The 14,546-nt window shown below is 35.8% G+C and overlaps 3 protein-coding genes across 6 annotated transcripts in view; 2 read left to right on the top strand and 1 right to left on the bottom strand.

The window, feature by feature from the left end:
* ano1a (anoctamin 1, calcium activated chloride channel a) overlaps positions 1 to 4,665 on the top strand; it is a 41,853-nt gene extending 37,188 nt beyond the window's left edge. For all 4 annotated transcript variants that reach the window (XM_077519319.1, XM_077519318.1, XM_077519317.1 and 1 more), the window contains 4 exons: positions 125 to 177; positions 296 to 480; positions 610 to 715; positions 1,187 to 4,665. In XM_077519319.1, the coding sequence (XP_077375445.1) occupies positions 125 to 177; positions 296 to 480; positions 610 to 715; positions 1,187 to 1,420 (578 nt within the window). In that variant the 3' untranslated portion in view covers positions 1,421 to 4,665. The remainder of the gene's footprint in view (positions 1 to 124; positions 178 to 295; positions 481 to 609; positions 716 to 1,186) is intronic.
* A 408-nt stretch (positions 4,666 to 5,073) lies between these two features.
* fadd (Fas (tnfrsf6)-associated via death domain) lies at positions 5,074 to 6,895 on the top strand. Its single transcript, XM_077519322.1, has 2 exons — positions 5,074 to 5,482; positions 6,304 to 6,895. Exons 1-2 carry the CDS (start codon positions 5,188 to 5,190, stop codon positions 6,573 to 6,575), a joined length of 567 nt encoding a protein of 188 aa, XP_077375448.1. The 5' UTR covers positions 5,074 to 5,187; the 3' UTR covers positions 6,576 to 6,895.
* Positions 6,896 to 7,580: 685 nt separating this feature from the next.
* LOC144017586 (high choriolytic enzyme 1-like) lies at positions 7,581 to 12,606 on the bottom strand. Its single transcript, XM_077519321.1, has 8 exons — positions 12,508 to 12,606; positions 11,964 to 11,994; positions 11,796 to 11,861; positions 10,958 to 11,110; positions 9,269 to 9,386; positions 8,744 to 8,922; positions 8,242 to 8,323; positions 7,581 to 7,977 (listed from the first exon to the last, which is right to left on the bottom strand). Exons 1-8 carry the CDS (start codon positions 12,568 to 12,570, stop codon positions 7,839 to 7,841), a joined length of 831 nt encoding a protein of 276 aa, XP_077375447.1. The 5' UTR covers positions 12,571 to 12,606; the 3' UTR covers positions 7,581 to 7,838.
* Positions 12,607 to 14,546: the final 1,940 nt, after the last annotated feature.

Raw genomic sequence — 14,546 nt, 5'->3', positions numbered from 1 at the left:
AGGTGTTCATGGTAGACTTGAGCCCAGGTGCAGCTGGGGGTGCACTCACTGAAATCCCAATAGCACACCCAAGACTGACATTCAGATGTTATACTTAGTGATGGTCATTCTTTCTTGTTTCTAGGCATCTGGTACAACCTGTTAAGGGGCCTCAGCAAGGTGGCTGTCATCGTAAATGTGAGTTTTCAAGTCAACAGATGCCCTTGCAAATCATGCTACAAGCTAACAATGTTGCCCATATCATCTCATCCGCCTTTCTTGAAGACAGTAGTAATACATAGTTTTTGGTTCCCAGGCCTTTGTGATCTCTTTCACATCTGACTTCATTCCACGGCTTGTGTACCAGTACATGTACAGTCCTGATGGCAGCATGCACGGCTTTGTCAATCACTCTCTGTCTTACTTCAACGTGAGTGACTTTGAGCCAGGCACAGACCCTGTCCAGCCAATGATCCTAGGCCATAAAGTAGAAACATGCAGGTAAGGTTATGTTTTACAGCTAGCTATTCATAGCACTCATGATGTCCATCAGTAAAGTAACTCAGTAACGAGTAAAGATGTGACCTTCTGACGGATAATTTTAGGACATTATTTATGTGTCTGAATTAGGTATAAAGACTACAGAGAGCCTCCCTGGTCCAGCACACCATATGATTTCTCGAAGGAGTTCTGGGCCGTTCTTGCAGTTCGCCTGGCTTTTGTTGTCATCTTTCAGGTTTGTAACCACACATACAATAATGAGTAACTAATGATGTGAATACTGGATCACATATTCTACTACTGCACCCAAAGGTCCACTGAACCAGTCTCAGATAATGCCCTCATTCAATATGTTGCTAATTTTGACCTTTTGACCGTTTCAAAGTGTCCTTGAGAAAGATACTGAACTCCCAGTTGCTCCTCATTTTGCTTCATCACTACAGATGAATGAGGAGTCGATTCTGTTACGTTGAACTACTGGGAAGGTTTACCGCTAATCCCAGTTTTCTACTTTTGAGAATAATAGTTCTAGACCAGTTTCCTCTGAAGTACCAAAGCCTTGAAAATTGCTTTGTCTATACATAAACGGCATTATAGCCTTCATTATTTCATTAGCGCTACACAAAATCATTTATCTATCACTTGCCCTACCTCTTTCTTCTCATGTTTCTAATCTTTCCTCATTTGCTGCCTTTTGCCTTTGCAGAATGTGGTGATGCTCATGAGTGACATTGTTGATTGGTTGATCCCAGACATACCAAAGGACATCAGTCTCCAGATCCACAAGGAGAAGGTCCTCATGGTGGAGCTATTCATGAAAGAAGAGCACGGAAGGAGGCTTACTTTACGCAACCATAAGAGTTGTACTTCCCCGTCTTCCTCAAACCAGAGCCCACAACAACCACGCTCTCGGCCTGTGTCAAACACAAACTGCGTTTAAACTATTCGCTTCTGGAAACATAAGCACAAATTAATCAAATAAAATACAGGGTGGCCCTTAACATTCCATACAGAGGGAAAATAAATCTTTTTTTCCCCTTTTTTTATTGAAAAATATTTGGGGTTTGTAAATCATAAGGTATAACATGATACAATATTAAGTTATGGCCCACCCTGCAGTATAAAACTCATTAAGTGAATAACCTGCTCATCTGTTTTCATCCTCTATAGCTGTAAAATGTTATGCAGCTTTGCACTTCTGCATTCTGGGTTTTAAAATTGTATTATCAACTTAGTCTTAATGTAGTCACAGTCGTTTGATCACTTTAGGGTTTCTCCCAACATGATTACGATGTACGTTTTGTTTTGTTTTTTCACTTATTATTAATCATTACATTGTGTGGTGTACGATTTTTTTTTTCTTCTTGAGGATTGTACAGTATATTGAGGCAGCATGTCTGCCTCACAATTCAGAGTTCAGGGTTCCAAATCTCAACTCAGGCCTTCTGTGTGTTGTTTCCTTGTTCTTCCCGTGCTGGCATGAATTGTCTGCGGGTACTCTAGCTTCCTTCTATATTTCAAGAACCTGCATGTTAGGTTCACTGAAGATTCTAAAGCCCGGTTTACATGGAGCCTTGTATTCTGATACTAAATGAATCCAAAAAAGATCATGTCACATGTAATCAATTGACCAGAGCTCTTCAATCGGATTGATTTGATTGGAATGACAGAAAAGGCTCAATGTAAAGAAAGCCATTTTATATTGGCAAAAGTGTGTGTGTTGCGTGTGTGCGTCATTTGCATGTAATTTGATCAATAACACGTCAAAAGGAACATCCTTCAAACTCTTTGGGTACAAGTGCATAAATCACAATTACTCAAACTCATTATACACTGACATATAGACATGTCTTTGTCTTTATACATTGTAATAACGGTAAAGTCAAAGTTTTGACACTTTCACTTAATGAGGCTCCCAAGTTGTTTTTTTAAATTTTTTTTTTTTTTTTTTAATTAAGGATTTTTTTTTTAAGTAAATTATGTGAAAGTGTTGAGAATATCAGTAGTGGTATTCATGGTAAAGAGAGCTTGAGTGAAAAAGATGGCCCGTTTGTAAAAGAACCCCCCATAAAAGGAACTGTAGACCAGTGTTGCCAACTTAGCAACTTTCTCACTAAATCTGGCCACTTTCCAAAGCCTCTTGCAGACTTTTTTTTTCTCTCTCTCTCTCAAAAGCGACTAGCAATGTGTCAAGTGACTTTTTTTCTGATGGGTGTTCTAGGGTGTTTTTACTCACTTTTTTTCCTCTCCCACGACGTTATTTGTCTCTCCTACAGCGACATTACTGTTGCGTGCAAATTGTCAATTATGCAAATTATGCAGTCATTTAGGTACTTCTAGAGATTTTAATAGGGGCGGAATAAATGAATGACTGGTTAGCACGTCCACCTCCCAATGCCTCCCAGGACGTGGGATCGAGCCCGGTCTTTGCATGGGTTTTCCCCGGGTACTCCAGTCTCCTCCCACATTCCAAAGACATGCACGGCAGGTTAAGTGAACACTAAATTGTCCCTAGATGTGATTATGAGTGTGGATGGTTCTTCATGTCTGTGTGTCCTGTGACTGGCTGGCAACCAGTTCAGGATGTACCTCGCCTACTGCCCAAATCTGGTTGGGATAGGCTCCTGCAACCCCTATGACCCTTGTAAGGAATGTGGTCATGGATGGATGGATGGATTGGGGGCGGGCGTCGTGGATCAGTGGAAGAGTGGCCGTCTCACAACCTGGAGGTTGTGGGTTCAATCCCACGCCATTATGACCACGTCGAAGTATCCTTGAGTAAGATACTGAACCCCCCGTTGCTCTTGATGCTGCGTCATCAGTAGGCGAACGAGTAGTCAAATGTAAAACGCTTTGATGGCTAATAAGGTGGAAAAGCGCTATATTAATGAAGTACCATTTACCATTATTCTTCATGTACAATTAACACCTTTAAAAACACATTTTGCGATTTGTCAAAGGAAAATGACATCACAAGTTGAGCCATCAACTTGTAAACATTAGGTAAGCCATGATTGGATGTTACAGGAGCCCTCAATAGATGTGATGTCATTTTCAGTCGACAAGTGTCAAAGTGTGTTATTAAAGATGTTATTTGTACATAAAAAAATAATGTCATCATGAGACAGTCACAACATAACTTTTTACTGCTGAAAATTGAAAAAATAGTAAAGTATCCCTTTAAGCAATCGGAAAATCTTCATAAATATGCACACAAAAAAACAAAAAAACAACAAAAAAAACAAATGAAAATCATGAAACTTTGAGAGACATTTTTGGCATTAAAAGTTTGAAAAAATATTTGAATAACTGTCAATAATTCAAATACTTGTATCAGTAAAAATATAACAATTTTCTAAAGGAAGTTCAGTGGGACATGTCTGTACTGTTATTGATCAAATTGTATGAAAATGACTTTGTTTTTGTTTTTTCTTTTCTCAAAGCCAAGCCATAGTCATTTTTATTATGTTATTTATTGGGTTTATAATTCAGCCATTGTCCTCTCAGTTTTGGTCACTACATCAAAATAAAATAGTTAAGAAATATGAGCTATTCCACCAAAGAAGCTCCTCAGCCCGGCTCCTTTAAAGAAGCACCATGGCAAGGCGCCATTTATTTAACATATTGCAATAATGAAATTAACAGACATCTACTACAGTAAGTTGATTAAAGAGAAGTTTGGGTTCACTTTTTTTCTCACAGACTTTTTGATAAGTCTGTTGTCAGGTGAGGTTAATGCGAGTGCCGTTTACTGACATTACCTGCCGATATATCTTCAGTTGAAATATACGCCATAGTGCCACAGTTCATTTGGTGTGTCAGTCAACTTCCAGCTTTCAAACAGGAATTTGAACTGGACTGGCAACCAATTCATCCAAGAATGCTCATGATCATATTTTTTACACATATCTGTCAATATGTGTATCAGTCTAATATGCGACTATAGCTCTGTTTCTAATTTGTGATGTTGCCTTATTTACTTTTTGAAATTACATGATTTTACTATGGCTAAAACTGTTACTGTTTATACATAATCATCATGTTTGACAAAGCAAAAAATGTTTTGACGTGACTATTACTTTATGGAATGTCGATTCACTGTGTAGACTGAAAAGTGTAGTCTGTTGTATGGTCTGTTTTGTTAAGTCCTGACTTTTATAATATAAAAGTCTTCACTGATAAGAATTTATTGTTGTTTTCCGTTCTACTAACCTGCCCTGTTGCTGCTGTTGTTTTCCTCAGCGTCACAAACGTATATAAGCCTTGTCAGCCTAAAAGCATATTTCCCTAAATCGTTTTTTAACTTATACTGTTGCCAAATCAATAAAAAAAAAAAGAAAAAATGTGCTTGCTGAAAATTGTGCTTTTTCTTGTTTTCCAAAAACACTCAAATATGAGTTTGGCAACCATCTTGTTAGACTAACGAGATATATATATATATATATATATATATATATATATATATATATATATATATATATATATATATATATATATATATATATATGTGTGTGTGTGTGTGTGTGTGTGTGTGTGTGTGTGTGTATGTATGTATGTATGACACATTGTCAGGGGACTCTTCAATCTCGCCAGTAGGGACAGTCACTTGCTAACTTTACCGGTACTCTGCCCCAGACACACGGAAGTGAAAGTAAAACTCATTTGGTTTCAGGGCAATAGTTTCAAAGAAATCTCCGCGTCCAAGCTATGGACTCTTTACAGTTTAACGCACTTTTACTGGATATATCCAACCAGCTCAGCGCCGAACAATTGGGCAGTCTCAAGTATCTGTGCGGCGACAAAGTTGGAAAAAGGGAATTGGAAAAGATCGACAGCGGATGCAAACTGTTCCAGTCTTTGACTGAGAAAGGTGTGCTAAGTCAAGATAACACAGAGTTGCTGTCGAAACTTCTTAAAGAAATAAAACGACAGGATCTGTCGGAGAAGTTGAACAGCCTTCAGTCACCACCGGAATGTGTCCCACTTTGCAAAACAGAGAGAGGTATAGTTTCATTTTACACGCTATGGACTGATAAATTTTTTTAATACATTTTAGACTGCATGGTTTACCCGAATGTGACGGAGCGGTAATAAAAAAAACATTTTCGATTTGTCACCTTTTAGTTGCTACATTTTTAGTGAACTGCGGAAATCTTTCGATTTGTTTACGAAGTAGATATTTTTGACGTGACCGGCAACGAGTCATTTGGCGCTATTTTGCCGTGAATCGCGCGAAAAGTAAATATATTAATTTTAAGTAATTGCGCCAGTGAATGTGTACTAGTTCGCGGCATAAACGTTAACACCCCGATCGCCCCGCGAGGTCATCGATTCGAGTCCCTCTTTGAAATTTATTTTTGTCTTTTTTTTATTTATTTTTTTATTTATTACAATTTCTTGAATGTATATATATATATATATATATAATTTCAATACTGTAAATGTATAGGAGGATTGTAAGCCGAGAAACGTTTCTTGGGAGGAGTAATATGGCTGCCTCGCTGCTTCAAAAGTCTTGGCCTATCGCCTATTCCACTGACCTGTATGTATGACTGACTAGCCGAAAGCCCGTACACGCCAGTGTAAGCCGTTGAGGTGACAGGGCGGCCATATTGTTACTCCCACCTCACGAGCAGACTACTTGACTACTATTTTATACTTGACAAAAGCATAACTAAATAGTTATTTATTTATTTTATTTTATTGTATTTTTTGAGTTGTTTTTTTTTAAATTAATTGACTGTTGCATTTGCCATGCAAATATTAAATGTACCCTTTCTTTCTTTCTTTTTTTTCTTTCTTTTTTTTTTAACCCCCCTACAGCCAAGCTGGACATTGCCACAGAAGTGATTGCCGAGAATCTGGGGCGGTCCTGGCGAAAGTTAGGACGCAAGCTGTGTTTGAATGAAAGTAAGCTGGAGTCTATCTCGATGAAGTATCCAAACGATCTGGAAGAGACAGCCAGAGAGCTACTCGGGGAATGGAGGAAGAGTCGTGGAGCCGAAGCTCATACGGGAGAGTTGATTGACGCCCTCAGAGCATGTCAGCAAAATCTCACAGCTGATAAAGTGCAGGACAGATTTGCATGTATTTGATATCAACAGAGTCATAAGATGGTAACATTACAATTCAAGTCATATGAAAAATCAACCATCAGTCATGTCTGTATTTATAAAATGTTAATAAAAAATAGGATTGCTTGAACATAATACAATCATGAGTAAAATAATCTATAGATAGACCTTTGAAACGATGCATACAGTATATTTTCTCACTTTTCATCCTTTTGCATGGATTCTCTGTCAACCGATCAAACTTCTGTTGATTGTGATAAAAATAATCAAAACTGGAAATCATTTTTTCATTCCAATACCAATGGTGCACTGCATTAAAATAAAAATCGTTTCTCACCACATTTTCTGATAGCAGCTGAAGATATTAACCTTTTTTTCTTTTTGCTTTCACTGTTTACATCTTAATTACAATAAATCCTTGATTTTTAGTGCAAATATGGAGACAACACAATTGTTTTAAGGCAATGAATATGATACGTAGTAGCAAAACTAGATGTAAAAATGTGATTGACAGGTCGTTCGGGATTCAGATAGATTTTGGCCACACTGCTCCGTGTGCGGCAGGCCTTCGAGAGGCCTTCGAAACTCATAAATTTGCGACTTTATAAAGTGGCAAATTTGCGAGAAAAACAGAAACAACAAATACACGTAGCGTAGCTATAGTCTATTGTGATGATTAGTTAGTGGTTAATGGGACACTGTTTATACAATGAAAAGGCAAGATGGAGACGGATTCATCCATCCATCCATTTTCTTAACCGCTTAATTCTCACAAGGGATGGTGGTGCTGGAGCCTATCTCAGCTGGCTTTGGGAAGTAGGCGGGGTACACCCTGAACTGGTTGCCAGCCAATCGCAGGGAACACAGAGACGAACAACCATCCACACATTTTGCATTAATCAGTATCCAAATGTAGAGCTCATAAATATTGGTGACGCCAGTTCTACATCAACCAAAGAACAACAGACTTTGGTTATGCACATTGCTGCTGTATCCAAGTTGAAAGCAGACACTTTTACTGCACTGTTGAATGAATCATTTTATTGTCAACGGTCCAGTATTTTACATAGTAATTAAATGTAGCATTAGGTTAAGATGCAGGAGGTGAGTACACAGCAGCAATTGACTTTCGCATTTTATAGAAACATGGCACATGTAAATCAACACAGGCGAAATCAGAGAATCACCCCCCATACACACACTTGATTTATAAGCAGATAAGATGTGAGCAAAGATTGTATGATAATAAATCAAGCAAGGTGACAATTTTTTTGCTGAATTTGATTAAAGGTACGTGCTGCAGTTATAAACAATGTTCACCCGACGAATGTCAATGGGGCTCATTCGTTCAGCCCTACCAATGGGCACGTTATTGTCCGGGATCGGCACAATTGTTGCTTGTCTGTTCTTGGAAAAGGCAAACCTGTTACAAACACAGCAAAAGTAATGTTATGAATGCTTGTCTATCTGTCTGTATGTCTGTCTATCTTTCTGTCTGTCTATCTAGCTAGCGAGCTATCTTACAGTATCTACTAGTCCATTGATAGCTTTCTTTCTATTGACTGAGCCATACATTCATCATGTACTAGTAACATGTTGTTTAACAATCTGTTTAATGTTATGTTTAACTTCTGAATACAGATGTAATTTATTTCAAGATCTGTAATTCCCTTTTGCTGTGGATTACCTTCCGTAGTGCATGACAGAGTTGTAATCATAGGGAGTGCCAAGATTTCTTGTATTGAGCTTCCTGAAATTGTTCTCCATACCTGCAGGAAATTGTTGAGAGGTACATTTTTCGTTATATATATACAGGACTGCCTCAGAAAATTAGAATATTGTGATAAAGTCCATTATTTTCTGTAATGCAATTAAATAAGCAAAAATTTCATACATTCTGAATTCATTACAAATCAACTGAAATATTGCAAGCCTTTTATTATTTTAATATTGCTGATTATGGCTTGCAGCTTAAGAAAATTCAAATATCATATCTCAAAATATTAGAATATTTTCTCAGACCAAGTAAAAAAAAAAAAAAAAATCAGCAATATTAAAACAATAAAAGGCTTGCAATATTTCAGTTAATTTGTAATAAAATCAGAATGTACGGCATTTTTGCTGATTTAATTGCTTTACAGAAAATAATGGACTTTATCACAATATATATAGTTTTAATATAAACCTACCAGACTCAACATTCTGAAGGAGGATTCGAACATGATTGTCCCTGTCAGATCGAGTCTGTTCATGATTGAATCCCAGTGCGTGGAGCAGTTCATGTTGGATGATCTTTTGGTAAACACAGCCCCGACGATTCAGAGACACTGTTTGACCACCACCACGACGTCCAACAAACGAATAACACCTGCAAGAGAAAAAAGAATCAGGAATCTTCATTAAAGTTAAAAAATAAAAATAAAAATAAAAAAGTCATCTGCAGTGCTGAAAAGACCATTTGTGTAATGGTGTCTCTAGGTTTTGATCAGAATTAGAATTAGGGCTTACTTTCCTAGAAATGCCCATACATGTATTTGTATGCTGCATAATATGAGTAAGTGATTATGATGTCTTATTCAGTGCAATTTGTTGCAGTGTGGATCTTTTGTCTCATAATCATGTTTTGATGTCAAACCCTTTTTTGTACAGCCAAAGTAAAGGAATTTTTCTCACTGTTCAAATACCTTTGGATGTGTGAATTGTGTTTTGCATACCCTGAGCGGGACTGGATGTCCACAAAGTCCCTTTGTCGATTCCGTGGGGTGAAACGAATGCAAGTGGATGCCGCGAAGGACCGCAGGCCATTAACTATGGTCTCTCTTTCCCCCGTAGCTTGGTTAAAAGTAAAAAGAGATGCAGTGTTTTTATTTTTAAAAGTAGAAAAGAAATAATGACACAATGTTTACAAGAAAATGCAAACAGGATGTGCTGTACATGAAATTTGTTCTGTATCATCGGTTTAAAATGCATCCAGAAAGTATTCACGGCAAAGGGAAGAAAGATTTTAGTTCTAACTTATACTAAGTCATGAGTAACATATAAGCAAAAATGCTGCTAGTATTATTATATAAGTAATATTACATTTTTGGCATTATGAAAGTACGCTCTAAAAAGAGAATTGTTGAACCAATTTAAGATTATAAATTGAATTGTTGACCAACTTCAAAAAATGGCTTCAAGTGGTAACACACGATTGAATTAAGTGGATTCATTAAAAATCAACTGAAATGTTGCAAGCCTTTTATTGGTTTAATATTGCTGATTATGGCTTTTTTTCCTTTTTTTTTTAACTTGGTCTGAGGAAATATTCTAATATTTTGAGATAGGATATTTGAGTTTTCTTAAGCTGTAAGCCATAATCATAATCAATATAACCTTAAATTGGTTCAACAATTCTCTTTTTGGAGCGCAGATGATTTCGAAAGTGAATGCTTCATGTTTCTAGATTTGATTTTTATTTTATTGTTTTTAAAGGGAGCATTTAAGAAAAAAAAAAAAAAAGCTCATTGTAAAATTCATAAACAAACACAATTGTCACTAATTGGTGACACATGTGTTAAAACTTGGAGGAAAAGTCACATGTGCATATAAATGGAGCTTGTCTGCACATGCCATTACTTTGAAGCAATCGGTCTTTGTCAGATACTAATTATAACTATTAACTTGTATAATGGAAATAAATACAAACACCAGAAATAATCCAGAGCCAATAATAATTCAATGCATACTTGATTATGCACTCGCAGTGTATTATTATAAATTCTATTCATGCAATTGCTCCTCACGATAGTTTTTAATGAAAAGCATCATCTCCCAAATGCTTAGGGAGGGTAATTTCAATGTATGGCACCAATTTGTTGTAGACTGTGTTTTGTTTTTTATTTACTAGAAAAAATGAGGAGGTGTTGCTGCAGGATATTAAGGCTAAAGGTTTGTTTAGTGAAGGTGTAAACGTAATGAGATTTGGTTCAGATGTTACAATAAAAAAAAATATCTATGAAGTAAGAAAACTTATGAAGTTGCTTTTAACCAACCACTTAAAGGGATACTTTAGTTATTTAGCCATTTTTGGCAGTCAAACATTAATATTTTTCCTATAATAAATTTGATATTTTCATTATTTTTCACGTACAATTAGTACCTTTAAAAACACATATTGCAACTTCTTGTCGACTGAATATGACATCAGAAGTGATTGGTTACCTGAGCCCTTCTGATGTCATATTCAGTCGACAGCAAGTTGCAATATGTGTTTTTAAAGGTACTAATTGTACGTGAAAAATAATGAAAGCATCAAATTAATTATAGAGAAAATATTAACTTTTTATTGCAAAATGGGCTAAATAAGTGAAGTATCCCTTTAAGGAACAACATTCACTTTTTTAAGCTAGATGATTACTTACAGTAGTCTCTGGAAATACTGTACGGCACATAGACAAGTTCATCCGAAGCTTTTCGCCACAAGCACCGATTTCTTGTGCACTGATCCGCATTCTGTAGTCCAGTTGGTACGGCTATGTCTCCAAACATTACAAGAGGTTCATTTGGGTTTTTGCCTAGAACATTATAGTTTTTATTAGTGTACGTTCATGCATTTGCAATTTTACACTTGATGCTGAACCAATGCATAGCAGGAATAATTCACAACAACAATAGAAATGCTTCATAGCTTTCATTTTCAGTGAGATATCCACAAAATGTTTACGAAGACGTGAACGTCATTAGTTATGGCTGTTTGCTATTATAGTCAATGACAAACGTTTTTCATTTGATCTTGCTCAGACATTATAAGCATTGTTACAACACTCTCCTAAACCTGTGTACCGAATTGCGAATTGCTGGCGCTTGCTTTTTTTTTTTTTTTTTTTCCCCCATCTGCATAATCTTCGGTTAGTGAATGATTTCTATTTTCTTTATGATAAGCTCTAAAACTGTCCAATTTTACAATTTTATAATAGTGTAACCATATCTCAAAGATTGATGAGAAATATTACAGTAGCGGTAGACATGCATGGGGGTGGGGGAGGGGTGGGGGGGTTGGGGGGTTGCTTAGGAGGAAATAATCAGGAAGGCTCTAACAGCAAACTATTAAATATACTTCAACATTAAAATAGATCATTTCAATTAAAACTAACTAACAAATTCTGGATTAGGAATACAAATAAATAAATAATTGTCTAATACTGTACTCCGAATACATCACTATCTTGCTAATAATAAAGAGAAGTGAGATTAACATACCAACGTTAACATTTGCCTTTTCAATCAGCGTGGAAACACTGAAATCGTCATCTTCAATGGTGTTGCCTTTGAGAAGGAAGCATTCGAAACATGCAAATAACATTATTGATTACAATTATTGTCAATTTTATGACTTGTTTTCTTTAACAGAAACCAGGCCTGCCTTACCTGAGTCTTTGTTCTTCTCTCCGAGAGAACCCTGAAATAGAATCATGAAGTGGGTTACGTTAAATGAAAGAAACAGAAACTTGAAATGAATTTATGCCCATTAATTATTGTCTTTCAAATCATTAAGTCGTGGATAGCAGAACAAAACAGAGATTTTAGTTTTTGGTCCTGATAAGCAAGAGAGAACAACTCTTACCAAATTTCAATGTTTTAAACCCCGGCAATGTGCACAGCCTGGGCGCCATTTTTTATTTTTTTTGGTAATTGATTTTTTTCCATACATCAAGAATGTAATTAGTATTTTTTCTCCATACTGTAATTATTAGTTAGAGTATAAACCATACATGTATGATGTACAACATTATACTGCTTTGAAATGTAATCGTTTTCATTTGTTAGTCACATGTTCTCAAAATTCCCATTAAAATTGGGGTTGTGAATAAATTTGTTTCTCGAAATCCTTGAAATACTCGACTAAAATAATCGCCAAAATAAGACAAAACCCAATACATAAATGTATGACAAGAAAATTACCAGTCCTTACTTTTATGCTGAAACTCTGGACGGGGAAAATGAGGAAGCTCAGTGCTGCAATGTGGAAGATCATGGCTGCTGATAGAATAGCCCACACTGAAAGTAGCAACAGAAGTGTTTCACCTTATATTTGGGAAAGACAACCTATTGTTATCCTTATATGGTATGTTACGTCCAAGAATGGTCAAGGAAATACAGCACCATATTCACATTTAAACACTATCCGATTTTGAAAACTGTATCTTTCTTGAAATGATAACAAATAGATCATCTCCAACATTTATTTATGTATGTATGTATTTATTTATTTATTTATTTGTCCTCTCAATCATCAATGCCTTTATCGCCTGATGGCAACATGCACAAATGAGCCACATCATGACCACTTGTGCAATAATCAATGATTTTATCAAATATTGGTTTCATTTTCGACTGACATTGTCAGAGAGGTGTTCATTTGAAACATTATTGTGGATGTAGTTTAGAATGGTGTAGAACAACCTTCTATGGAATATTTTTAACCTTTTTGTGTAACTAATTTAGGTCACCAAAATATGAGACAGATATTATGATGCAGTTAATTTCTATACTGTACTACAAACTACCAAACCAAATAATAAAACGATTGTGAAATATCTCTCTAAGTGTGCCTGTATCAAAACTGAGGATTATTATCTTTTCAAAGGCAACATTTTAGATGCAACTCTCACTCATTTTTAACAAGACAGACTACAGAGACCAATAGTGTCATTTTTTTTAATAGTTGTCAAAATGTAAAGTTTTGAAGTTTGATACTAAAATTGTCCCATGACAAGTGTCCCAAAATTGACGTGTTTTTTTTTGTTTTTTTACTTGTACAGTATTCTTGAAATATTCATCAAGAAAATCCACATTTACTGCTGTGACCGTTCTTACTTAAACAGCAATGAATTTGTGAAATATTTCAAGTTTCCGTTCCTACCATGAACACGCTTGGCCTGACAAAGAGGAAGTATCCAGCTCTCCTGCTTGTATGGCAACATCTTCGGAACTCAAAACGGTTTGTAGCCACAGTGCATTATGCCCATAGTTTTTTCTTTACACCACAAATTAAATCAACTACCAAAGAACTATGTTTAAAAAAATAAAATAAACATGGGGCACATAGAAACCATGTCAGGAAAGACACCCAGGGGGAGCTTGTCAACTCCATAAAAGCTGATGCAGTTTGCAATATCACCTTTAAACTGTAAATGTGAAAATATTATTATCACTTGCATCATTAAACATTGTATTCACGACACTTCTGACTTATATAATATGGACAGACGTAGAGTGTTTATTTTAACCTCCATTTGTAAATTTAGACTCAGTTTTAGTCCAGTTTCAATCACGATTGTTAGTTTTTATCATAGTTAGTCAACCTCATCCTGTTTTTATATAGTCCTATTTTGGTCGACTATAAATCGAGCATTTTAGTCTTTATTTTAGTCCAAGAAAACATAATTTTATTCATCTATATAGTTTTGTTAACAAAAACTGTCAACGCTTTAGTCTAGTTTTAGTCAGGACAATCATTTTACACTTGTATATCTTCTGTCAGCAGATTATGTTGAACATTTGGGATCTAAAACTATTCCACGTAAAATTTTCTCTCATCTTTTTGATTTAAAAAAAAAAAAAAAAGAACAAAAAACAAAACAACTTCACACACACTAACAGTATATCAACAAGTGGCTACTATGGCTCGATGCTACAAGCTAGTAAATTTGCAAGCATTAGTTAGCAGTTGGGTTAACATTATTGTTGGACTTGGGACGTTATAGTCGTTGGATTAATGTTACATTATAACTATAATTGACTTTTTTTTTTAAACCTTTCACTGTGAATCCTGTTTGTCTCGTGTTTGTGCATGTTGCACTCGCTAGCTGCAGATTTGAAAGGGGGTGTGTCACTGTGTGTCACATGACAGTGTCACAGTGACAGATTAGCAAAAATAAGATTTTCCAAAATCATCATATAATTTTCATCTCGTTTTTGTTCATTAAAATGTCCGTAGATTTTAGTCCA

Source organism: Festucalex cinctus, chromosome 4 (assembly GCF_051991245.1).
Source record: "Festucalex cinctus isolate MCC-2025b chromosome 4, RoL_Fcin_1.0, whole genome shotgun sequence".
Taxonomy (NCBI): domain Eukaryota; kingdom Metazoa; phylum Chordata; class Actinopteri; order Syngnathiformes; family Syngnathidae; genus Festucalex; species Festucalex cinctus.
This window is presented reverse-complemented; position numbering and strand designations above follow the sequence as displayed.